General features: G+C 46.4%; 1 protein-coding gene across 4 annotated transcripts in view; it reads right to left on the bottom strand.

The window, feature by feature from the left end:
- The window catches only part of FBXW11 (F-box and WD repeat domain containing 11), a 54529-nt gene extending 27809 nt beyond the window's left edge, over positions 1–26720 (bottom strand). The window contains exons 1-3 of one of the 4 annotated variants that reach the window (XM_058848529.1): positions 26582–26720; positions 18463–18542; positions 16038–16145 (exon numbers count right to left, since the gene is read on the bottom strand). Coding sequence is in view for 2 of the 4 variants with exons in the window: in XM_058848526.1 (XP_058704509.1) it covers positions 11079–11129 (51 nt within the window). In the remaining 2 variants the exon portion in view is untranslated. Of the gene's footprint in view, positions 1–11078; positions 11158–16037; positions 16146–18462; positions 18543–26581 lie in introns of those variants that run through there. The other 3 variants (XM_058848528.1, XM_058848527.1, XM_058848526.1) reach the window with 3 other exon arrangements.
- Positions 26721–27126: the final 406 nt, after the last annotated feature.

Genomic DNA, 27126 nt, shown 5'->3' with positions numbered 1-27126 from the left:
TCTCTCTCTACGTTTCTTGTCAGCTCTCCCTTCAGCTCCTGGAAGGCCAAAATTCCATCTCCTCTGAGTGTTCTCTTCCCCAGGCTGAACAATCCCAATTTCCTCAGCCTCTCCTCATGGGAGAAGTGCCCAATCCCTCTGATCACCCTGGTGGCCCTCAGAAGTCAGGTCAGTGTGGCTGTGCCCAGAGTCACACCACATAACTTGTTTTAAAACTGAAATTACACATGAAGATGCTCAGCAGCTCAGGATTACCTTTCTGATCCAATTCCATGAAACACTAAGCAAGAACTCCAGCTGCACCAGTGAGCCTTTGGTGATGGCACATCCTTTTACCAGGCAGCTCTGTGCCCAAACCGCAGCCTGAGCCTGCCTGGCAGGGCAGGAATTCAATCCCTACCCCGCACAGGACCACAGCTGATGGAGAATCCTAACAGCAACATCATTCTGGGCCTTTTAGAGCTCCTCAAATAATGTATTACATGTTCTCAGAAAGATTTACCTCAAAAATATTCACTGACTGACTGCTAGTTCAATTTAGGTTGTCATAAGAAACAGAACAATTGCACTTGTGTCCAAGTTCAGAGCTGTTTTCCAGCAGGCCTCCTTTTCCACACAGCAAGCTGATGTCACCAGAAAAACAACGTAATTACTGCAATCCCAGGAGACATCCAGTGGGGGTTTGGTTTGGTTTTGTTGGGTTTTCAATATGCAGTAACTGGACAGTTCTTAAGGGCAGCCTTACCTCAACAGGTACTGCAGAATGACATTAACAACACCCTCCTTGCTGAACTCTTTCCAAGACACCCTAAACTCTCATTTAATGCTCGGAGTAAAGAGTCAGTAACCCAAACCTGCCCTTACCCATGCTATAAAAACACCTCGTATTTACAAGGACAATGAGCAGGGAATTGTGTAATTGTGGCAATTTGATGACTCATCCCTGCACCACTCCAGCACCAAAGCAAGGCCTGCAAAACTCAAATCCTGCAAACCCTTGAGCTGGATGGAAAAGCAAACACACAGAGAAACCACTCTGTCCACTGCCCCTCAGACACACAGCACCACTGATGGAGGACCAGGAGAAATGGCAAAAGCAGCTGGCACTTCAGGCCAGGGCTGGGGGCTAAGTTAAGGTGCCCACATGCTCAGCTTGTGCTGCCAGGGGGAAACTTTCTATCAAGTATAATAATAATAATAATAATAATAATAATAACAACAACAACAACAACAACAATAACTGTAATACTCTCCCAGCTTGTGCAAGAGCAGCCAGCAATAAGAGCAGCCAGCAAAGCCTCACCTGAGGCTCACCCCTATGAAAACTGGATTAATTTTCCCACCCCTGCCCAGCCCAACAGGAGCTTTAATTCCACCTTCTGCCTGCAAGTGGTGTTTGTTTTCCAGGTGTCTCAGTTTGTGCCTTTCACTGTCCAGTCACTCAGCCTTCCTTGGCAGACACTGCTGTGTGCAATAATCCCAATCCACACTCCTGTCAGAGCAGCAGGATCTCAATACTCAAATTGTGTATCAAAGCATCAGGCTTATCACTGATATCACTGATAACACTTGCCTAGAACATCTCTCAATTAACTTTCACTACTCTAGAGGCCAAATACCTGAAAAGAAAAATCCTTACTGCCTGTGAATAACCTTTTTTAACAGCAAAATGTTTAAACCCGAAACATGGCCCTGACAAACTGGCTGTAGGAAGGTACACAGATGTCAGGAGCAAGGTACTGGTTTGCTTTTTCAACTGATTTTTTTTAAATTATGAGAAGTTACCACAAGCTCTCAGCTACAATTAGTAGTAGTAGTTTTGCACTAACAGTTCATCTATTTTCCACATAAACTCATTTAGGTAGAATCTGCACTTTTAATCTTAATTCATCCCAAAGTAGAGTTTTTCCTCTGTACTTTTAAGATTCAGGGCAAACTTCACACCATGTTACTTACACACAGTGAACTCACTGAAAGTTCTGAAGGAAAAGCAGAGCCTAAGTTTTCAAAGCTTTGACTACACCACGTTACACACTTGTTCAGAACATCTGCACCTACAACTGTATTGAAAGCTACTCTAAATAACTGGATTTTGTTAGGCACTCAGGAAGATTAGGTATGTCAGGCTTTCGAGATGGTTTTATTTTTTGTTATACTGAAAACATTAAGTCATATTTACTACCTTAGAAGCTGTCTCAATGTCTAGTAAAGAGCCCCTTTAGCTTTTATTTCCTGTATTAAAAAAGCATCCAAAAATGAAAACTTGAAGGGAAAATACTGGGTCGAGATGATCATCCCTTTTCTTCCTTTTAGAACAGATGCAAAGAGACCTCTTCAGATCCACTCATCTCATCATTTACAGGACTTGTAAAAGGAAAACAAACTATTTAAAGTTGCATTTCAGTGCTGACTGCTCAGATTAGCACATCTGACCGAGGGTTGAGCACAGAGCAGCAGCTGAATTCCACTCCAGAGGCAGCTGAGGCATCCCTGCAACACCCAACTGCTCCATCAGCACTGCTGCTGCACAGCCCAGAACCTGCCCCATCCTCTCCTACAAGCTCTGCCATTCCCAAGGAGCATCCTTTCCAAAATCCATGGGGCTGGGGGACACTCCCACTGCCAGGTCAAGGCAAAATCAAATTCCAAAAGCTCCAAAAGGTTTTTCTCTGTGCCACGTTCACGGGTAAACAAGGCAGAAGACAGCACTCTGCCCCACAATTAATAAGTGTTAACAGTATTCCAGATTAAAGGTAGGATAAGTAACATCTGGGAAGCAAATTTCAGGCTAAGCTAGTAATTAGATCAGTTCAAATTCATCAAAAATAAATTAGCCTCTGTTAAGATTAACTACACATTTGCAATTTGGCTGCCTGGTGCAAAGTTAAAATACTTCAAAGGTTATTCCTGGTTTCCCAGAGGGAATTTAGGTTCAGATCTCTCCTGCTGTTTCCACATTAAACCAAAGGGAGTTATCTCAAATTGCCAGCCCAAAGCACAACCCTCAGCATGAGAGGCTGGAAGAGCTGTGAGAGGGACGGGACACTCAAGGGCCTCAGACACTGCAAAACTTTAAGCAGGTTTTGAACAGGCTTCTATACAAACTTTCACAGTAAAAGCTACACAAAGGCTACTCAAAGCCACTGAACAGTCTGAAATACTAAACCTGCAGTAACCCTCGATTATTCATCTTTTGCAAAACAGAAGGTATTTGCACACAAAAGAAATACAGAAAAAGCAGCCACCACAATCAAAATTCAGTAAAACTGCAGCCTAGAACCAGTGAGCCACTCCAAGGAAGAATCCTGTCCTGTTTGAAGTTCACTTGTTTCCTCTGGAGATGTATGGCACTGTATTCCAGACTTGGCAGCTCATGAAAGTGTATCAATCTTCACAACTCCTCAGGAAATTCTAATCACTCACTAATTGTCTGAAACACAAGCTTTTGTTTATGCACAAGTTCAGAATGGGTTTGGAACTGCTGACATCCAAGCAGCCCAGAACCTGGAGAAAATCTTATCTCCAAGAGGGCTGCAGCCTAACTGCAGCTAAAGGAAAATACCTTCAGTAATACAAGATGTAAAAAAATACTCAAATAATTTTTTTGGAATATCCACCCAGCCTTGCCTGGGGTTAGGCAGACACTCTGCACCAGAGTGCTGATTTTATCTGGCTATTCAAAGGCATGTGCAATTGCATAATTTAGATTTCACATGATTTATATAATGGATGGAAAATGTTCCTAACCTGGAAGGTCAGCACCACTTCCCTCTACAACTTCAAGATCCAGCTGATGAATACAAAAGCTCCTCACTGTAAGACTCTACAGAACAGGATTTGAGAACAGCAGGAACACTTGCCCCACATCTCAGGTTATTTTCCATCCTGATGTCACAGCACAGCTCCTTTTGTGAGAGGAAGGTGGCAGAGCTGTGGCACAGGGCAAAGCAAAGCAGGACCAGCTGAGACCCCTGTGCACTGCAGCCCCAGCGCTGTGCCCATGGCAGTGCCAGCAGTGTCCCCTCCCCATGGGGATGGCACTGAGGAAGAAAAGCTTCTGAACCCAGGGCCAGCCCCAGAGAGTCCCAGCTCTGCTGCCTGGGGCCTGACCCACCATCTGAAGAGGCTTTGGGAAGGGTAACTCTGGAGTCAGCAAGGCTGAAATAGAACTTCACAGATACTTCAGGACCACACAAAACAGTTACAGCATTGGTCCTCGAGGGCAACAACACCATCTCAAACTTCTCAGGAATCCCAAATCCACTTGGGAGCAGTGGGAGACCATCCTGCACCACAAAGCCATGCCTTTCCACAGTGGGGCTTTGCAAACAGGACTATTTTGCTACAGAAATACTACACAGAGGAGTAAAAAGCTCAATTTATAGTTCCTTCTTTCTCTGCTGTAGCACTTCCTCCAGCCCTGCCAGAGGGGGATTGGTACAATTTGCTCAATCCCCTGCTGTGTCTGGAGTGCTCCTGACTCTGATGCCTCCCTTGATGTATTTGGATTCTCCCACCATTCCAAAGGATCACCATAAACCAACCACCAATGTGCAGACTCTTATATGTCAATCTTGAAGGCCCACAGAACAACTCATCAGATGCAGATCTCGAAGGCTCAGGGAAAGCTGGGAAGGGGCAGCCTGCTAAGCACCCAGGAGTCTGTCCTGGCAAGGATAAAGTGTCCCTTTGATGCTGACTCAGAGTGGCACCATCAGTATCAGCAAAACCATCACCCCTGGTACCCACACAGCTGCTCAACTCCCCTGAGCAAGGGACCCACCCTCCTGCCAGGGGGGTCTGAGGAGGAGTCTGCAGTGCAAAGACACTGCACAAATATAGTTTCAACCTTGGTGGGAAATATTTGGTTATGTATTTCTGTTTCCTAAAAAATTCCTCTGTGGGAAAGAGACAACACCTGCAAGGAAGAGGACTGACACACACCCAGAACAGACTGCCTTGTATCTCCTGCTTTCCTCAGGCAGATTTCCCTCCTCCATCCCTCCCAGCACGAGCATGGCACTGCCAGAAGGCAGGCAGGGAGCAAGACACGTTTCCTAACACATTTCTTTCCACCGTAACAGGATCAGAGAGAGAAAAAATCCTCTCTTCCACAGGAGGCTGAGAAAGCATCAACACAAGGCCATGGCTAACAGCATCCCTTCTGCAGAGGCTTCCAAAAAGCCCTCAGCAATGACAGCTCCTGCCCACCACTTGTGAAACCTCTCAGGCTTCGTGGGACTGTGCTGTGCTTTCTGAGGGACACGATTAATGTCTGACACTGCGCTCGCTGCTGCAGCTCTCAGCAACAGGCACCAGATTTGCCAATTTGTCCAGTGCCCTGTGGTGATCCATGAATTCAGCATGGAGAACCTGCCTCCACAGGGACATCTCCTGCCCAGTGTGGACAGATTGGGATCTCTGAACGGAACAGGAGAGGAACACTAACAAAAGGCAGGCCAGCAAGGAGGTAAGGCCCAAAGGAGAAAGGACTGGGTATCTAAGATCCCATGACTTTTGCTGTATTCAGAGCCCTTCCTGCAGCAGCAGCTTAGTGATGTATCCCAGAGGGACTCACATCACCATTCTGCCTCATCTGGCTCACAAAGACCAATGATTAAGTCAATTACTGGCTCCTAAATACCAACAACTTCTGGAGAGAAGACCTCGATGAGAGAACTGCCCACCAAGAGGAGCAGGCTCCTGAAAGGGGTCACTCTTCTGTTCAAGCCCACTTGGCAGCCTGGGCACGAAGTGTATGACCTTTAGTGCTCTCCAAAAACCACTGAAAACAACAAAGTCCAAAAAATGCACTCGTGTGTATCAGGTTGGTTGTAGCAGCAAAACTCCTTCCCCACGAGCAGAAAGGTCAGTGCTTGGCAACACCCAAATGGTGCCAGCCAAGGGAGGCCACCACAGGTGACCCCAACCTGCCACATGGTTTCACAGGCTGCTCCCTGCCTCTGCTGAGCACAGGGAATACAGCTGGAATCCTCAGCAGGAGCCATAGCCAGCTCCAAGTGATGGATGCACATCATGTCCCAGGCAAATCAGGAACCAAAACCCACAGATATTTACTCCATATTGCTGCTTCTCACACATCAGGGACACATTTCTGCTCCTTAGCTGAGGAAAGCAAAGAGCAGAGCTCTGGCTCAGAGTTCAGTCCTGGAATCTACTCACAATCACTTCCACTTCCAAACAAACACTGGGAACTGACTCAAGACAGAGAAAGTCCCTTCCTGCCCCTAGGAATGAACAGGCTCAGTTGAAAACTAAAGTCATAAAGCCCAAAGCACTCAGATACACAAAGGACACCAGAGAAGTGCTTACCAGAATCCTTTCCTTTGGATGAAAAATCATGCTTGGAAAAAGTAATCCCTACATTCCACATTTCCCCATCCTCCTGGTGTCTGGATCCAGCACCAAGCCATGGCTGGCCACACCACAAGAAGCTGCTGTGACTGTAAGAGGTGCCCAGACTGCATCCAGAGTGCTCATCCCAATTCAGGCACTCCAAAGGAAACAGGCTGGGATACGGTGGAGACAACCAGGGTGGCCAAGCACCGAAGCACCAGGGGGAATATATTTGCAAATCCATTGCATTGTAACATTTGCAAAATACCTGCAGTATGTGCAACTGCCACCAAACTGAGCTGTCGGATCAGGCCTCAAAATCTCTAACACCCACACTGAGAACTAAAAAAAAAAGTTATTACAAGAAACTGCTGAAAACAAACCCCAAGCTGGTGTTGCTTTTCACTGAGAGGAGACTCCAGCCAGAAGGAACAATGCTGGAAAGCACCGCTGCTGATTACCAGAGGGAAAAGTGGCCATTTTTACCTCGGATTTAGGGACTGGGGAATCCAGGCCATCCCCCTGCCCACACTGCCCCCAGACCCACCATGGGTAGCTTTAATTGCTTCTACACTGCTGGCCTTGGTTTGAAAGCTCTGTGTCTCTGTGTTTGAACACAGAGAACAAGCACAAATATTTCAGATACTGGAGAGAACATTCTGTTCCTTTAAAGAAAATGAATCAAATATGTATTTCTTTTTAATGGATCTGTTGGACTGTTTCCAAAACGAAATGGTAACAGTTCCACTGTTTTGAGGCAAAATACCAGAAAACATGTCAGAGGTATTTGTAAATTACTTCAGACCTAGCAGAAGCAGCAAAGCAGTTGTCTGGTTATGACAACTCATTTCAACAGCTGCAGAGAATAACATTTCCAAAGGGATGCAGGCTCCAGAGCAACAGGCCACTCATCATTTCCCATTTGGGATTTCATGCTCTGGAGGAGAAAGTTTGAGCAGAGCCCATCTCCGGCACTCACTGTGGTTTTATGAAAACTGCATCGTGTCTGTGCCTGAATTTGTACCGGGAAAAGAGGATGAAAAAGTTTTTGTGTTCAATTCTTAGCTTTCAACCAGAAGTTTTTCCAACCACACTTTCTGTTGTTGTGTTTCCCTCTAGTATCAGAATAGAAACATCAACAGAAGCTCAAAATTAGTAAAGAAAAACAAACATAAGCATAAGCAAGTTAATGCTAAATTGTAACATCAGTAAACATAAACTTCCTTCTGGAAACTTCTGTGTTTAAACTGTAAGAAGGGAAATTTTTGTTAGATACCCAGCCCAGAGCACTGAGTGCCACCTCCAGGGACAGGGACTCCATGAAAAGGAAAATGCAGACCCAGGAGCACCTGTGGAGCTGAGCATCCCTCTGGGCAGAAGCCCAGGCCAGGAAAGCCAGGGGTGCTATCCCTGCACTCCGGAGAACTGGGAGGAGTCAGGGAAGACTCAAGTCTGCAAAAGCCACTGCAGGAAGGTTAAGATCTGGCCTGTGGAGGAACAAGCTGACATCTCCCACTGGCAGCTCAGGAAGGGAGACGTTTCTTGTTCCTGCAGTGAATGAACTCTGCTAAAGCTTCCAGGCCACAGAGCCCATGTGGGAACACACAGGGAAAGAGGAGCAGGGCACTATGTGCCATTAAGCTGAAAACTTCAAGAACAGATGGAAAAGTGTAGGAAAGAACCTTTTCTAAGAACCCCAAAGACTTTGGGAGGGTGTAAATAAGCATGACAAAACCTAAGTGGAGTTTTAGAAGAGAGATAAAATTATTTTTTTTAAAAAATAGAAGCGGAAGAGTGGAAGAAAAGTTTAACTGAAGACAGGGAAGAAGCTTGGTGGGGCAGTATTTGGTTACTGGGTTAATTTCATTATATCTCTCTAATAATTCATTTCCCAAGACTTATTTCATCACCTCCTACATTATGCAATAATTCAAAGTGATGCCTGAGCTCTGATCTTCTGCTGCTTAATGAGCAGTGCTCACTTCACACTGGAGATGTTTACTCACAGAGCCCAGAACCCTGCCTGTCTCTGTCTGGCAGCCCTGCTGGAGCCATTTCCCAAACCAGCACCACAAAACCCACTCCAAACCCTGCCGTGCTCCAAGGATGAAGCCATGGAAGGTGCTGTCTCCACAGGGTTGCATCACACACCTGCCAACACAACCAGTTTCTCTAAAGACCTAAACAAGAGTTTTGGTTTTAATCTTGCAGAGAAATCTGTATCAAAGCAATTGAAAACAGGAGCTATTGGATACCTGCGTGTTCATGTACAAAAACATCATTAAAGGTAACTAAGCAGTTAAAGCTAAGGCCTTGTAGCAGTTTCAAGTATTATGAACTGGCATTTAATAGGTACTTCTCCATGCAACAGAAACAAGTGTTACGTGTCAGGGACTTTATTTCCTAATAATATCAATTAAACCAAAAGCCAGATTAGATGAGAGCAAACCTCAAGTACCACAAATAGGACTAAATATTTTTTAATAAATTACCTGCTTCTCTTTGGCATTCGCTAACAGCTCACAGAATGCAGAAAGCAAATATTTCTCCAGTAAACTGCAGGCACTATGGAAGTATTTTACTGCATGAGGAGAAGCACAGAATACACATCCAGACTGAGAGGAACACCTCCCCCAATCCACGGGCAGAGGGGATTTGCTGAAATGCTACAGCTTGATTTTAAACAGCCTTGTTAGGGTTTGATGATTGCTAACATCATCATCATTGTTAACAATCCCTGCTTTCCTCCTTTAGGTGGATGGCAGGTGACTGCTGAAGCCCAGAGGTTTGAAAAAGCCCCAGGACTGAGTAAGAGCTTCCTGGAGAGGTTCTCCAAGGCTCCAGAGTGAAGGCTGCTCTTCCCCCTTTCTGGGCTGTCCACTGGTTCCTCTCCACACACCACACACAACAGACACAGCCCCAGATCACTCCTGTCAAACACCCAGGAGCTTCTGGACTTCCCTTCCAGCACTTTCTATCAATCATTTCACCCTAACTGAATGTGTGCTCCTGAACCAAGAGCTCCTGCTATCTCTGCCCCACCTGATTTCTATGTGGGCTTAGAGCTCAGCAAACAATGAAGGGCAAGTCACAGTGCCAAAAATAATAAATGGGGAAAGCAGCTGGTGCCACTTTTGCTTCCAAGTTCCCCTTCAGGCATCACTGAGTCACACACCCAAAAAGAGAACTTTTTTTAAAAATAATCCTTCACAGACACTTCCAAAAGTCTCAAAGCTTCTTCTGTTGCAGCTCTACAAAAACAATCAAACCTTAATAAAAAGAAAAGAGCCTTTATTTTGGCACAATATTTCACTGAACCATGGAATATCCTCAGCTAGAAGGGACTCACAAGGATCACCAAAATCCAACCCCTGGCCCTGCAGATACCCCAAAAATCAGAAGTAGCTGCCAAGTATTGCCAAGACAGACACCAAACCTCTGGGATTCCACCCTGGCATGACTTAGGCATTCTTCTATAAGCATTATTTGGCCATGAAACTGTTCATTTCTATAAAACTGAATTATCCATCTATGAGTTTGTCTTGGACATGAGTTTTTGTCCTTTCTTTGAATGCTATTTCAATGTTGGAAACAAAGTGTTCAAGTGCAAAAACAGATTTGTATTTTAACAAAAATTTCAAAGGAATTTCTGGTTCTGAAATTCAGATTTGCTGAATTTCAAGTGGCCACATTTTGCAGGTGAGAGGAGAGGTTTTGAAATAACTGATTACTCTCTAAGGTAAGACACTGATGTTCTCCAGTGGCTGACCTCAAATGGAGTGACACACAAAACTCAATTGTTCATTTTCATTCACAAAAAAGCAATTTCTTTTAAGTACCCATTTTATACACATGAAAGAGCCAACCACTGAATGTTACCAAACCGACCAATGTTAAATAATCCTTGTGTTCTGCTAAAAAATGTTACATTGAGAAACACTTTGGGAAGTGCCACACAGTTGCTACACATATTCAGCATTTTCTTTCCAAGGTAAATACCCTGGGAATTCAAAATTGTTAACTGGTCCCAAAAACTCCCTTTTTATCATTTTCAATCCGTCCCAAACCAATGAAGCAGCAATTCCCCATCTATAAATTATGCAGGCTCAGCTCCAACAGCTTACTAGAAGAAAAACAACAGAGAACTTGGGATTTAGTAGTTTTCTATGCAGACCAACAGCCCCCTCCACCCCCCCATCCCTTGTTCTTCACTTCTTAAAAGTTAAAAAACTGAGTAAACAGGGCAACCCAAAGACCCCAGGGCTCCATGCTCACTATTCTGCATTCAAACACGTGCAAAGACTAAGGTAAGGCTAAACCCAGAACCACGCTTAGGAGCAAATAAAAGTTTATCCTTTCTAAATTAAATCACACAAATATCACAGGCTGGTCAGTTCATTGCAATTTAAGAGAAATGGCAAAGCTCAATATGTTATTTTTAAGTTAAACAAGAAAGCAAAACGTAGCAGGCAACATGCAGAACTATGCTACTGATATCACAACTTCAGTAAACAGGCAATAAAACACAACAGCTCATCCCCCCAGCCCTACTGCACAGAAAGCCCTTAAAGAGTCACTCCTACAATGCAGTTAAGTAGAAGATTTCAGAAAAGGATGCACAAAAAACATTTAGCAGACTTAACAATTTGATTAAACAGAGTCCTGAGAGTTTAACACAAGTTCAACAGCATAACATTTACAACAAGAAAGAAGAAAGGCACCTGGAGACATCTGACACTGGGCATGCTCTGCAGGCATCTCAGTGCGCACATGCTCTCTACCAGGTTGGAGCAGCCTAGCCACAAAGACCTTGGCACAGAACACTGCAGGGTGACAAAAAGGAAGGAAGAGAAGAAGCAGTTAGATGCCACAACAAATCACTCAAGGCAGGCAACTCATTAGAATGTTAACGTGGGTACTTATCGATGTTATTTCTACATTCATCACAGTTAGCGCCAAGGGTAAAATAACCACTGAAGATCCTGTGCAGCCATCAAGGACAAGCCACCCCTCTGGCCTGAGCTCCTTTTCCCCTCTGTACCCTCATGGCTTTAGTGCCCAGCTGAAGGTTTTCACTGACTCCCAAGCAGCAGGAGAGTTTCAGTTCCCCCACGCCCAGCAGAGCTGCTGGGGCAAAGCCTCAGCCACAAACCCAGCCTGGCCAAAATCCCTGCCCAGCCGTGCCCTGCACAGTCCCCCGGGGGACAGGAGGTGCCACTGGGGCAGCAAGGCTTGAGAGCCCACCTGGAGGAGCTTCGGGAATTAAGGCTTGGCATTCCCCAGTGCCTCAGGTTTTTCAAAATGTGGTTCTTTACTCTGCACTGGGACAGACAACCTGACAGTGGGAGCATGTTTTAGACAGGAACCACACTTCATTAAGCTCAAACTGCATGACCAAGTTCTGCTTAGTCAAGGAATCCTATTGAACTGGGGAGAAATGCTGGAATTATAGTTGAAGATAGCCTAAAGCTGAATTATCCCTTGGTTACATTTACTACTCATCTTGCCACACGAGCTTAACTACCGAACTTCCCACTGCTGACACGAGAAGTTAGGAAGTCTGGAGATCCCTTTTATTTCTTTTCTGAAGCTGAAGAAATTTCATCCAGACAGACTCCCCAAAACTTTTGTAGCTCCCCAATATTATATCCCAGTTCATTTTAAGGACAGAGTAGTACATGCACTGGATGAAGTTAGGGAAAAGGATTCAATTCTTCAAGCAGTGCACAAACCCAGCTCCAATATTTGGCACAGACTGAGCTTTCACTGTTTTCCACACAGGTTTCCAATTTAGTTACACCAAAACTTTAAAAGAAAAGCCCCATGCAGGTCAAAGCTGAGAGTGGAATAACTGGAGGTGAAGCCTCATGGGAAGCAGTTTGTGCTAGGATCAAGGAGGGGGACAGAGCTCACAGCACCTGAAGGGGTTAAAAACTCTTTTTTTTGTTTCATATCTTATGAATAAAACAAAAGACTCATCTTTTCATCTCCATGCTAAGGAGAGAAATTACAGCAAAAACAGCACAAGAATGCCCCTAGCAGTACCAAAACACATTGAAATTCCCCCTCTTTCCCAGCAGGAAGGTGCTGATTCCACAGGGATATGCTGTGCTATGCACTTGGCATGGCAAGAGTGGGAGTATGTATCTTATGGATAGGGGCAAAAATAGTCATGTTTATGTTTTATTGTATTATTCTTTCATTAACAGCAAAACAAACCCACAATTTCAATTACTGGAAGTTTTTAAAACTTTATTTAATGTTTAGAGAAATGGAATTTAGCTATAAATTACTCCAGTATATCTGCAATTACTTTGTAGTACTTAACTTTAACATATCCTCATACTAATATTGGAAATTTAGATCCCAGGACCCTTCTAAGACAGTCAACCACCACTGACAACAGGGAAACTACCTTAACTTCAACAAATCACCAAAAAACCAAAGAGGTTTTCATATTTTCAAAAAAGATGGGATGTACTGTTAAAGCCCACTGACTGAAGATACACTTTTTAAGGTCTGCTTTCCAAAACAAGACTGTATAATTCAAAGAACTCCCTTTCCAATCTGTTCCATTCTTTGTTCCTATTTATAATTTATTTATTTAAGACAATATCTTCATGGTGGTTCTGCAACACTGAACCAGCAAAATTCAGGGTACTGCTGGTGTTGATTAAAGCCCAAAAACATTTTTAAACATACAGGCCTGCTAGAAAAAAGTCACTTTGGTCACGTGACTTAATAAAAGTCATTGATAAAAAACACAGCAAAGTCCTCTCCTGAGATGTTCAGACCAGGTGTACAAAGCTGAGTGTAATGTTCATAATGAACTTACACCTGTAGGTGTTCACAAATCATAAGCTAAAAATCAGTGGTTTAGAGGTTATTATGTGGCGGGGTTTACGAACTACTCTGCCTAAATGAATTGAATTTTAACTGCTTAAGAGAAAAATGGGTAACTTGAGAACATTTTTTAAAATTTAATTCAAAATGCATTAGACACCGAGGCCATTTCCATGCCAAGGTCAAGCCACACAAAAACCTTTCACAGCATTATGAAACCCTGCATGAAAGGGTTTAGAAAACTCCCTGGACACTCAGCTGTGGCACTGCTATTGCACAATGCTACAAATTCAATGTTGTGTCCCACTTCACACCGAAACAGGAATGTGCAAATATTTGTGTGCTTCCCTGACATGTTACTGCTTGACCCCATCATGAATAAAAACAATGTTCCAAAGGCTTCACTTTGCACTGGCCCTTCTTCCCAGGAGGTGCAGCTCTATTTAATAAAGTCTGGGAAGGGGAAAGTGCCCGTGGCTGAGGGGCACAGAATTAAAGAACACAGAGAACAGAACTGCACAGGTTAAGGTAAGGCCAAGTGAAATTCAGATTTTAAGGAATAAGGTAATTAGCAATACAGAGCTCTAACTGCCTCCCATTCTGAGGGCTGTGGATCACCTGCAGGTTCTGCTTGCAGAGCTGAGAGGAGCTCTGAGCTCCAGGGCAAGGAGGGAACAGACACAGAAATCCTCATTCTGATCTCTTCAATGCTTTGTGCTTGTGAAGATTCGTACTGTAATTTTATTATTAGATGATTGATGTTAATTCCATACACAAAGAACTGCTTTGGTGGTCTAGCCCCGGGAATTACATTTCAAGCTTTACGTTTCAATCTTAAATCTCAAATCTCAAATTTAAGCAGCCTATACAAAATGCTGCATTCCCAGTAAAACCTGTAAATCCTCAGTAAAAAGGGAAGATGCTTCAATGTCTTCAGGACTCAAATGTTAAGAACTTCTTTTATTAACAGCAAAGCACACAGCAGTGTGCATCCAATAAACCAAATTTGTAGCTGGGAACTTTTAGGATGGAGGTATAAAAAACACCCTTTTGGGCCCTGACCTATCCAAAGTTTTCCTTCACTCTGGACTTTTCCCAGGTTACAGCACAGCCTGGTTAAAGCAGTGTAAAATGCCCAGAACTTGTTTCTTTCAGTGCATCTGATACTGTCATGCAGAAATCTGCACACTTTGGTATCCCTTAAAAAAACCTGGCCCATTAAATTGCTCAAGCAATGCCTATAGCCTGTGCCCCTGATGGAATCAGAACACCTTTGCAAGCCAGGCATGGCAATATTGCAGTGTCATAATCAAGAATGACAGCATTTACATAACCCAGACTTATACTGCAAGTCTTATAAAATACTCAAATTATGACCTCGGATTTTTGCACTGCATTCATTTTATTTATACAAGATAATTTAGGGAATCCAAATTTATTGGTGTGTTTATAGTTTGGGAAATCCTGGTCTTAAGGCAAAAATATGCAAAAAAGGTACAACCAAATAACCTCAACCTTCACCGTGAATTTTTTTCAGGTTTTTAGCTATAAGAAACTCACACGCTACTCACCACTGGTGACTTCCTGGTTAGTTTTTCTTTGATTTAGGCATGGATCAACACCATTGGTATTTCTTTTTTTCCATCAACACTCAATATTGATAATTTTAAGGGTAAGTGGTGCTACTGAAACCCCTCTCCATGGCCGTGGGCTCAGTTTAATGCAGCCCAAGGAGTGCTCTGAAAGGCAGCTTGGATTTGAGGGCAGTTTGACAGTCTGGGAAAGCTTTATGCTCCCACCTCCAACTTAACGGCAAGCTCAGCTCTCCTCAAAAATCAGCATAAACCACACTAAGACATGAAAAATACGAGCAGTACCACTGTTTCAAGGCCTTCAGTATTATTTTACACTGGGCAGGAACAGCAGCCAACACCAACTCCCTCCCGGTTTGCAGGCTGGGATTTCCTCCAGATCTTACCTGGTGCTTTTCCCGTTAGGGCTTCACTCAGACAGTGCCAAGCAGAGCAGTGGTGCAGCCCTGGCCTGGGAAAGTGTCCCGAGTGTGCACAGGTGGGAAAGCAGAACATCCAAGGGTCTGTGTGAACACTGTGTGGACATGCAGGGAGCAGCGCCACGAGCTCCCGCGGGGACGGCGCGGCTGCCAGGGGACGGTCCCCGCACGTCTCTGGGGGCACAGACACGAGTGCCCGGCCAAAGGAGCGCTGGGAGCGCTGCCCTGCGCAGCCAGGCTGTGCCCGGGGAGCTCCCCGTGCCCACGGGATCCGCACGAGCCTGCTGGAACCGGTGCCATGGCGTCACTGCCCTTCCCACGGCCAAACGCAGCCTCGCCGGCCGCGGGGAGTCGGAGGGCTGCTGGAGTACCATCCACACAACACACCCCTCTGCAGGGAGCTGCACGTGTGCGTGCCACAACTGCACTCTCAGGTCAACAAAGATGTTTTAGATGTAATTTACTCTTGCATTTGTTTCTGCCCTTCCGTGAGCTACAAATGCAAAAGTGAATTTGTCAAAAATAAATACCCACAGAGTGGAAAACTCATTTTAAGTTGTGCAAATTTTTTGATTCTTCTTTTACTGCTATCGGATCATTCTAAAAAAATAGGTAACCGACAGCTGAGTCACAGTGCCATTGGGAAAATCAATTTAGCCAAATCATTGCCATTCACAATAAAAACTGCTCAATGGGACAACCTTCCAACAGCCATTCGAGATCGGCACATAAGCTCTTGCATTTGGGGAAAAACACTAAGTGAGGAATCGGGAAATTTAAAGCAAGACAAGGGAAAAGAATTGGTCAGAGAAATTCTCCTCATTACCACAGCGATGCTCTAGATAGGACACTGAATTCACAGGAAGCTGATGGATAACGCTGTCCCACTCTGCTCCTGAAGATCAAAGTGTGTGTTTGCTACACACAGTCAATGCTACAAAAGGAATATGGGTTCAGTGGAGAGAAGATTAAATTATTTCTTTGAATAGAATAACCATCTTACTCCATTATAATTTATTCATCAGGATAAGACTCAGATGCAGCTGCTCGATTTCAAGAAGATACAAAGGACTGGGAAGAAAATCCTAAGATGTTTGCATAAGTCACTCTGAGCATTAACTGAAATAATCTCAATTTTCCAAAATACACAGTATTTAGATTCGCCCTTGCTTCCCTCATGTACACACACCCAACTCCCGCAGCTGTGTGATACACCTTTCTGCACTAACACCCCGTGTTTCACTAAAAAGGCCATTTCTAAAGCAAAACACTTTCTCCTGCAGCAGAACTGGGGCTTACACACATCTCCAGCCAGCAGCTCAGGGCAAATCCTGACTGAGGAACACAGATCCAGCACTGCCAATCCCACAGGAGAAACTTGCAGGGGGTGAAACACAGCAAAAAGTGTGGCTACCACGTTAAAAGCTGTCTCAGTCCTTTCTGCATTAGGTTTTCGAGGCTGAGGCCTAACAGAGCTAACAATAAATCCCACAACAGCCAAGGCAGGGTAGAAGCACTTGACAAGTTCTGATACCTGTGGAGCCTGAACTGCCAGGAACAAGCCCAGGATTGCCAGGCAGGGGCTGCACAGGAACACTGACACAGCTCTGAGAGCTGCCCTACACCACACTCTCTGGAATATAACATTCAAACACAGGAAAGAGCAAAGCCTCCAACCTGCTCAGCTCTACTGCTGCCTTCATAGGGCTGGCTGATGTTTCCAGAGTTAAGCAATATTAAATAACATTGAGGATCTCGATCAGCAGGAGCACTCATTTATGCTTCCTCTTTTTTTCCCTGCTCAGGGTATTTTAAATTATTTCCTCTTTTCAGTTTCATCACTAAAGATGCCAAGTTCACTTCTGCCTCCCTGGTCTCTCATTTTAGAAAAAGGCACACCCTGAACAGCAAATATTCCACAGGAAGATGTTATTTTACAGTTTTAACTCCAAAGTGAGTCTGATGGGTGTGTGGAACAAATTCAATTTGATACTAGATGAGAATGCAAGAAGTGTGTCAGTCTAAGGTTAGTATTTCCCTTAGATTCTCCCTCTGGTTTAAAGAGTCACACTAAAACAGACTTCTCCACCCTAATCAAATAAAATTCAACTACTTGAAAAATCAAACCAGGAAACAACAGCACCGTTTGCACAAGTAATTCATTACAAATGTACTTATCAATTAAATTCAAATATAACTTTGGCACAAAATACCACACCAGCAAAACAAACGCAGAACTAAAACCATGCATGAGATCAACAGCACCTACAGGAGTTTCTGCTACAGGAGGTTAAATACTGGTTAAATACTGAGGCCTCGGCATTCACTGCAGTAACTGCCTACAAAAGAGAACACATAAGGCCGAGCCTTACTGCTGTTACTGTCCACAGGAATCCAGGCACATTGTTTCATATGACTTTGGAAATAAGCTGCCACGTCCATCAGAGCACCAATTTACAGTAAAGCTGGGCACTGGGAGGTGCAGCTCTCCCATTCACACCAGATATGATACTGGACTCACAAAACTTTATTTTCCTGACAGCCAGGGACCCAGCTTGCCTTCCTGAGGCACACAGACACCTTCCAAACCCATCTCCAAGAGAACCTGCTGTAGCCTTTTGTAGGCATCCCAAATCTCAGAGCAATGTGGCTGCAGGTACAATTGCTCTCCCTCACTGAAATAAACCCACTGTGAGGTTCCTCCTGCCCCAAAACAGCTGGGGCCAGCACTTCACACTGCCAGCTCAGGAAGGGTTCAGGACACTGACTCGTAGTGCTGCCCACAACAGAATTTCACATGGCATTTCAGCAGGAAAAGCTACAGGAAACTGTCCTAGGAAGAACCAGAGAAGTTCTCTCCAGTTCTGATGGACAGAAGACAGGGTTCTGAGGACAGGGACAGAACACAGAGCTGGGACTCCCTGAACTCCACGGGGAGCCCAAGGCAGTCACTGGCGAGGCTGCTCTCCCATTCCAGGAGCAGGACGCGGCAGCCAACGCCTCTGTGCCCGTTCCCGCACACACAGAAGTTCACCTCGTGCTCCCAGGCCTGTGCTCCACAGCAGACTGGCAATTCCCTGCAGTACTGCTCCTGTATCTCCTGGCCATGCCCTGTCTGGCTGTAAGCTCAGCAGCTGATTCCCTGTGCCCTAACACTCAGGGGACACGAAGCAGTTAAAGCGAGGGACTGAATGTGCGGACAAACTCATCTAAGCAGAAGCAGCAAGATATAGTACAGGGTGACTTCTTACCTGAAACTTTGTTTCTGGGCTTCAGATCCACCAATCCAGAATGAAAGGGGATTCGAATGGGTTTTCCTTCTCAGACTTGTCTGTTAAAAGAGAGCAGCCAATCATCTTCAGCTTGGTGTATCTACTTCTTGCTTGAATGAAATCCCAATTACTGCTAATGCTGTTAGAGACAAGGCAGCCCAGGCACCTGCCCAGCCCGGGACCGACTACGTTAGTGGGGTCGTCGGATTGGTGGATCTAAGACAGAGAAACGCATTTACAGACAAGAAATTGCTCCTTCCCTTACCCTGGCTCACCCAAACAAGTGTTTTGGGGTACAGCTCACTTTGCTAAGATTAAGGAAGATGAGAAGAAGCTACAAAGCAAATAACAAAGCAAGTCCTAAAGCTTCAACCACCAGCTCACACCTCACAGGCCTGCTCCAGGAGCACAGGTTCGCACAACAGCTCGATGCAGTTCTCCTGGTCTGCCACAAACATCCTCTAAAGCACTTTACTGCAATGATTATTTCCCTGTTTCCAGGCTCAAAATGACCTCGTTTGCCTTACATGTCTGCAGCACAAAGATGGAGTTGTCAGGACACTTCTGATCTGAATGGCAGCACTGAATTCAGTACACTGCTGTGTCTCTGGAAAACAATCTAGAACCAGAAGAGAGCAAGGCACTGTACACCATTCCTGAGACAAGAAACGACTGCTTCTTGCACCTTTTGCTAAACAGAGAGACAGAAGGCCTCCAGCCAGTCATGCCAGCAGCACAGTGCGTGTGACTACTTTAAAGCAGCTGGAACAGTGATACCTCAGAGAAGATGGGGTCTGCAGACAACTCACACTCCACATGCAACAGAAAGGTCTCTTCAACAGAGATCAAACTGTGCAACCTCCACCAAGAGCTTCAAAAACTTTGGGCTGTGGCCTGCAGAGCTTGCCCTACCAGCAGTGAGAACAAAATGCTGCAAGATTCCCAGAGGGACAGCATCACCACCACCTCCTCTCACCTCTGCTCTGCAGCCCCTCCAGAGAGCTGAACCTCAGCCTCCACTGCTGTGCCCCACGTCTCAAGCTCCAGCAACTCACAGAAGGGTAGAGAAACTGTCCCCAGCTGTGCCAAGACTGTCTCCATGAGGACAGGACTGTCCCTGGCTGCCCACTGCTCCCCAAAGACAGGAGCATCTCCATGCTGGGGTGATTCCTGCCTTGCCAGCCTCTGGCAAAGGCGGTCACTCCCAGGGCAGCGTCTCAAGGACAAAGCGGTGCTGCAGGCCCAGTACCATGTCCAATGCATGATTTCTAAGGCTGCCAAGGAAAGTGCTAGGATGTCAAGGCATATGACTCAGAATTTTCAGAGTACAATATAGCTCAGCAAGAAGCCAGCTATCAAATTATATAAATGTACCGATTTGCTAAGTCACTGCAGAGCCAGCAGGGTGCTGGAAGGAGAGGCACTTCTCCAGGAAGCCAAACCTTAACATTATTTGCAAGTGTAACAACACAGGTCTGATTTTTGTCTCTAGAAGGACTGGTGTGCTGGAGACAGCCTGAATAACAAGTTTCCCTGGCTAGTCCTCCCCTGCCCTAAGAGAACTGCCAACAGAGATTCACTATCAAGGCCAAGCTGGAACTTACTAAGTTTTGCAAATTCTGAGTATAGATTTTCAAAGACCTCTAGGCATTTTTGTCTGAAAACCAAAAATTTGCTTCACTGCAAAGGTTAGAAGACTTGAAAACAGCCCCATTGTGCAAACCATGCTGAAATAAAACCTCACACCTCTCAAAAAGGCAAACAGTGCACACTGGCACAACTTTTGTACCAAACTCCACATTCAAGAACTCCTCAACAGGAGTTGAAACTCAGAGCAAACTTGCAACATTGAATATATATATATACATATATATATATATAGTGGTTCTTCTCCTCTAAGTCAATGAGTAAAACAAAATTCTGTAGTGTTGCCAACAGCTTGAAGTTGACCCAAAAAGCTTTTTTTGCCATTTTACCCAGAAAACACATCACTCCCTATTCCTAGCAAGTAGGTCCCTACCTACATCTTACAAATTTCCATCTGTATTCATCCTACAAACGAGCCCAGGAAGCTCAACTACTCTTTGATCCCAAACAAAACTGTTAATTTCCTGGGGTGGAAGTACAAGGATGCAAGTCCTGCGGGGATGTGGATTAACAAAGCACCAAAGAAACAACATGCCTTCAAACGTTCCCGCTGTTAATTTAGCCTGCATGAAAAGCAAATTAAGTTTTCAGAAAGAGTCAGTGCTTTTGGTTGTTAAAACACCAATGGCATTGCCTTATTTTTGCATTATCTGCTCTCGGTCATGCATTGTTCATATTGGGAAATGTGTGGAAGTTGCACAGGAAAACAGAGTAGGCTGTCAGATGTCACACCACTGAGCTCATAAATACATCAATAAACTGGGGAAGGAAGGGATTTTCCAGAAAAAGTGGATTTTCTGTGAATAATGATGCCATAAAAATCAAACCACGAAATCAGATTATGTAACAACATAAACAGTGGCATTCGTATAAAGAAGATGTTACCCAAGGAAAAAGCTGGAAGGAAAAGATTGTTACCCATCAGCATTAATTTAAACAACTCAGTCAATATTCTCATTTCCCTTCAATTCATTTTCTGCCCCGCAACAAAAAAATTCCTTGTCACGGAACAGCCCTCTCATAAGCACAGTCTCTTGTTCTCTCCCACACATCATTCCTCTCACATTGGCACATTTGCTGCAACATCCACTCCATCTGAAAGCCATCAGCAATCTCCCTGAGCACGCTGCTGCACGAGCACGCTGAGCTGCCCAGGGATGGGCAACTGGAAATGCCAAAGCACCAGCGACCTCGAAACCACGCAGCAATAAACCCAGCGCACCCAGAGACACATGGCAAGCTGATTTAACAAGCAGCAGAGGTGGTTGAGAAAACATGAAATGAAATGGAAAGGTACATCCATCCTTGAAAGAACGTTCCCAGGTCTCGCTGAAGGTACAGCTTGTAACAAAGCAGGTTGTTTTGCTGCGATGCTGTTCACAACACTCCTCAGTGACCCAAATCTTAGCAGCACTCAAAGCTCTGTATCCTGAGGGACACAGTCTGACATGCAGCAAAGGCAGACTTTTCAAAGCAGCAGCCCCAGAGCACTTCAGAGAGGGCAGCTGCACCCACAGCAGCTGCCTGCAGAGACAGGATCTGGTAGCACACCTGGGCAGGGATTTACTCGGAGCTCCCGGCCCGAGGTCGAGCTCTGGGGCAGCCCGTGGAGCCCAAGGCTCTCAGTCACACTCACAACAGAGGAGCCCTGCACATGCTCCAGGCTGCAGGGAACTCCCTCTGCTGCACCCCACTAGCTCAGCAGCGGGCAGAGCTCAGGGAATTTTGTCATGTTAGAAAATGTAAGTGCATCGTGAGGTGAGAAATCTCTGAGTCTGGAATGAAAAAAAGCCTCGGGTGAAATACCAGGGCTTAGTCTCCCCAAGAATTGGTAACTTCCTTTTATTAAGAACCAAAAGCAATGTAGCTTCAGAAGTTCCCCCACAACTGGCACATCTGCAGCTTTCCTTCACCTGAGTAATCTGATGGCTACTGCCACCATCACCACAAACCTCAGATATCTTTTCTTTACACACTTCTGCATCTTTATAGCCTACTTCCCTCTGCCATCTCATTTCCCCAGCCAGGCCATTGCTCCAGCTAAACCCTCCCAAAAGATAAAGCTTTCCACACACCTTCCACCACTCCGCTGGCTCTGAGTGCAGTTGCCTTGCTCTAATTCATGTTCTTAAGCTCTTCCTTCCCACTTTCTGCACCGCAGCCAAAGTCACAAATCTCTTCAGATCTGCATCCTCCCTCTGCGAGGCACTCTCTGAAACAGGACTGTCACTCTGAGAGCCTGGCAGCAGCACAGACCTCACATCCCCTGCCCCAAGGCTCATCCCAAGGCTGTGCCCTCCTCACACCCATCCCACCACCACCTCTTCAGCCATTGGCTCCAACCGCTGCCTTCCCCATGTGTGAAACCCTGCATGTCCAATATGCAGCTCTCAACTCTGCTCATTTAGCTACTGAACATTAAAAAAAGACACCAGCAAGGCAAACAGATCGTTATCCTGCTGAAGAAAGCACATCTAGGTTACACAAAGGTTTACAACTGCCTTACTAACACTCCATCTACTCCCAGGCTTCAGTTAAGAACCAGTGACATTTCAGCTAGAACAGTACCTCCTTTGTTTCAGCTGCAAAGATGATCATTGCCTGTATCTGTGTTGCTACAAAAGTCAACTCTTTGAAGGATTCCTCTAAGAATATGTGGGAAAAAAAAATCCCACAAATCCAACTGCCTGCTTGGCTTGCAATGACTGAGAGAAGAAAAAAAACCAGAGCACTACAGCCCTACTGAGATATATATACAGCAGAATATTGGGATTTATTTTGCACTTTAAGTTTTAAATAGTTTGGGGGCACAACCATCTCCAGCTGCAGTAACCCAAGGAAGTTCAGGAACCCCTGGAGTGATTTACAGCAGGAGCTGCTGCTGCTGCTCAGGCAGGCCTGTGTGAAACGCTTCCTTCTCAGACTGGTACCTCTGAATTGAACACCTCCACCTCACATCAAAGTCCTGCCAGGAGAAACAGAAAGATTTTTGCCAAGATATTCAATTATAATTCTTCATTTATTATTTACCAAGGTACTTAAACACTAGATGCTTTTATAAGAGCCAGAGAGAGGCATTCTAGACACTGAGAGCTGTGTGTTAGGAAGATTATTTCCATGTATATAACTTCAAGATACAAATGATGGCAGAGTGAACACTTGCTTGACCATTTTATTCCCAGGCATGGCCTGTCCCAAACCTTTTCATACTCCTACCACAGAGCAGAGAATGCTGAATTTAACCTGCCAGCACAGGGATCTGTGTTTGGAGAGCAGCTTGGGCAGCAAGGCCACAGTGAAACATAAGGGTCAGAAGCTCAGTGAGGGGCAGAATTCCCACACACCTGGATTCCTGCTCGGGAGCCTTCTCCTGTAGGTGGCTGGTGGGTACAGGAATCTGGGAGCAGCAGGTTTATTTTGTTAAGCCATCCACATCTCAAGCTGCACAAAGTCCACCCCATAATGTATAAAAAGCCACCCAAACTACTCGCCACCCTGATGCATTCTGTTACAACCACCTCAGCACAACCTACACAGCTAACCCCCCACACTGTGAAAGCTGCTGGTAACACTAAATAACAACTATGGGAAGCCTCCTGGGAAAATGAAGAACACAAGGCTTTTAGCAGGTATTGAAGATAAACGCAAACCACAGGGTTGATGCAACCAAACACAGATTTTATACACAACTTGGATCTGCAGGTAATAAAACTTACTTCACAAAGCATTGCTGTTGGTTCTTTAAAAGAGCGAAAAGGTCACAGTTATCTAATTTCACAGAGAAAACCAAAACCAGGGGCAGAAAGAGCCCTTTCAGTGACTGTGGCTGACCCTCCATCTGTTCTGGATTACTTCCTCACTCCTCAGCTGCCTGCACACCCAGCATTTCCCTGAGCCCACGACTGGACCAGCCTCAACCCTGTCAGACACTGTGAGCCTCAGCCTGGGCATCCCAGTCAGTCCCAGTGAACCTGGGGGAATCTCACCCCTACAGGTGGGCACGACCCACTCGTGGAAGCAATGGAATGGCATCACTCAATGCTCATGCCCTTGGGAATGACAGGATCCACAGCACAGGAAGCCTTCAGCTGTCCTGAGGGACACAGCGGCTTGGGAACACTCGCTACAACTTCACACAGCAAATCAAAGTTGTCAGTCTGAAACCTTAAAATATTTCTCTGAGATTCCAGCTTTAAAAATAGAACAGTATTATTTCCATGACTGATTTTCCTTTAAAGAAATACAAATGATCTATCCAGGGAAGGCACAGTTGAGGGCTAGAGCAGCGTGTTCTGAAACGTACATGCAATTAACATGTTGACACATTACCTCACAGTGATCAGCCCCTCAGAATTAAGGTGTATTTGCTCCTCAGAACTTTCATATCACACATTTGCTCCTGTATTTACTACAGATTCATCCCTGGCACTGGAGGGAAGTGATTGAGCAAAAGTGCACCAAACCCCATCTCCCTGATCAAACAGAGGCATAAAACTGATGCTTTTAGGAATGTGGAACACTGAGAGAGAGCAGCATCCCCCTGAGTCTGCCAGGCAGGGATGATCCCAGGTTTGGGATGTCTCCCACAGCACTCACTCCCATGTTTCCAGGTCACACAGAAATCCCCAACAGGGAACTCAGCCCAAACAGCTTCTGCCCTGTGGATTCAAACAAATCTCCTGGAGAATCTCCCCTTCTGCACCACACAAGAAGGCAAAACCTCCACGTCTGCATTTAGGAGTGATTTTCAATGATTTTAGGGAAACATCTCCACTCAAGCACAAGTGATCCTGTGCAAGCCTCCCTTAAGGTTAAAGTTAAATTCAACTACCAACTACATTGTACAGAGCACCATTTTCTCCTGGAAACTATCGAATTAATTGTAGTTCTTATTCAATTATATTTATCCATTTCTTATGAAAGAGACAGAAGTGTATTTCTAAAACCTCCTACTATGTACTAAAACTCCTACTAACCCCACTGATATTTGCATGGATTAGCACATTTCCCAGCTCCAGCCAGTGGAGGATACAACACTCACCAGCAAAAATCCCATTTGCTTCCTCCTGATACAACCCGGCTGCAAAGAGGAGAGACTAAAACGGGAGAGCAAAACCACAACGAAGTGGGGGCTTTTGAAAGACCAGGGAGCCAAACCTCCCAGCTCCAAATGCTATTTGAGCACCTCACAGAACCCAAAGCTGAGGAGTGTTGGTGCCTTGTTCCAGTGAGGAAAAACCCACCAGAGCACGCTTCCCACTCGAGAACTGAGGCGACATCTCTTGGGATCAACCTGTGGGAGGCTGCTCCCGAGCCGGATGGCCACAGAGCTGCCCCAGCCTTGCCCTCCCTGCTGAGGGCACTGAAGCTCTGATGTCCCCCAGGGCAAGTGCGAGATCACAGCCCCAGGGCAAGAGGCTCCCTAAGCCCCTGTCCTCAGTGATCAGTAAAAATAATGAAAGATACACAAAGGCTTTGTAGGTTTCCCCTTTCATTTTATTTCTGCTTTTCGAGACCAGATGGCACAATTAAAGAAAGTTCATATTTTCTGGACCAGGTAGTTTAGCAACAACTCCACAGCCTAAAAAACCCATTTATGTCTCCACTGAACCCAGCTCACCTTCAGAATGCCTTAAAGGGAAATTATTTGAATTTTGCCCCTCAGTTCTGGAGAACCGCATGAAATTCAGTATGCGAGAGCAAATTACGCTTAAGAGAAAAAGCAATTATGCTTATAACAAATAAATTAGAAGATATTTACCGATTACTATTCTCTCTCAGCTCCTAACTTAATTTTACTCATGCCTAAAGGCAGTAAAACGAGGGGTCTCTGATATTTGCCTACGGAGATCTAATTTGCTTATATTAAAAAAAACCCAACACCTCTTTTTGCTGCTCCCACCTGGCTGCCTCTCCCCTAACGCGAATTTAACGGCGTAAGCGTTAATTAGGGGCATAACCAATACACCAATTAGGTCTCGTTAGGTAATTCCGCGGGTGCCGGAGCGGAGCTGCAGCAGCGGCGCTGCCCCGGCCCGGAGCCCCGAGCCCGCCCGGCGGGGTTTGATCGGCCCCGGGGGCTCGGGCCGGGGCTGGAGCCGGACCCCCCGCCCGGAGCATTTCGCTTTCGGTTCGTGCAGCGCGGCCGCGCCGCTGAGCGCCGCCGGCCCGGGCCCGCCTCCCGGGGGGGTTAATTGGTTAATTGTTGTTATTTATTTCTTTTCAATGAGACGGAGGCGCTCGTGGCGCGCCGGGCGGGCCGCGGCGGAGGCGGGAGCGAGCGGATCCCCCCGCGGAGGCAGCGCGGCCGGGCCGGGGCCGAGCCCGGGCTCGGCACGGCCCCCGCAGCGGCGGCGCCGGACCCCGCGGGCCGGGCTCGCCGGCGGGGCCTGAGCCGGGGGGGGGGCGAGAGAGGGCGGCAGGGAGTGCGCGGGGGCCGGGGGGGACTCACCATGAGCTCGATGGTCTTGTCCTCGATGACCGAGTCGGGCTCCATCGCGGCGGCCGCTCCGCTCCGCCCGCCCGGCCCGGCCCGGCCCCGCCGCCGCCGCCCCGCGCCCGCCAGGCCCCGCCGCGGCCCGCCCGCCCCCGCCACGCGCACGCGCACACGCACGCGCGCTGCGCCCGCCGCGACGTCACGGCGCGCGCGGAACGGGCGGGGCCTCGGCGAGTCAGGCCCCGCCCCCGGGGAGACCCGCGCTGCCCATTGGGCGGGGGGGGCGCGCGGGGGATGCCGGGAGTGAGGGGGGCGGCCTGAGGGGAACGGGCAATGGGAACGGGGAATGGGGAACGGGGAACGGGAATGGGGAACGGGGAATAGGGACTGGAGAACGGGAATGGGGAACGGGGAATGGGGAACGGGGAATGGGAACGGGAGCGGTGCGGCAGCGAGCGCCTCGTGGGACGGCGGAAGCGCCCGGGGCCGCGGGCGGAGCAGAACCGTGCGGGAAAGGCCGAGGCGGGTTTGGAACTGGACACGGGGGATGGAAAGCTTGG

Source organism: Poecile atricapillus, chromosome 13 (assembly GCF_030490865.1).
Source record: "Poecile atricapillus isolate bPoeAtr1 chromosome 13, bPoeAtr1.hap1, whole genome shotgun sequence".
Classification (NCBI taxonomy): Eukaryota; Metazoa; Chordata; class Aves; order Passeriformes; family Paridae; genus Poecile; species Poecile atricapillus.
Note: the sequence above shows the minus strand (reverse complement) of the source record. Positions and strands in the feature narration are given on the sequence as shown.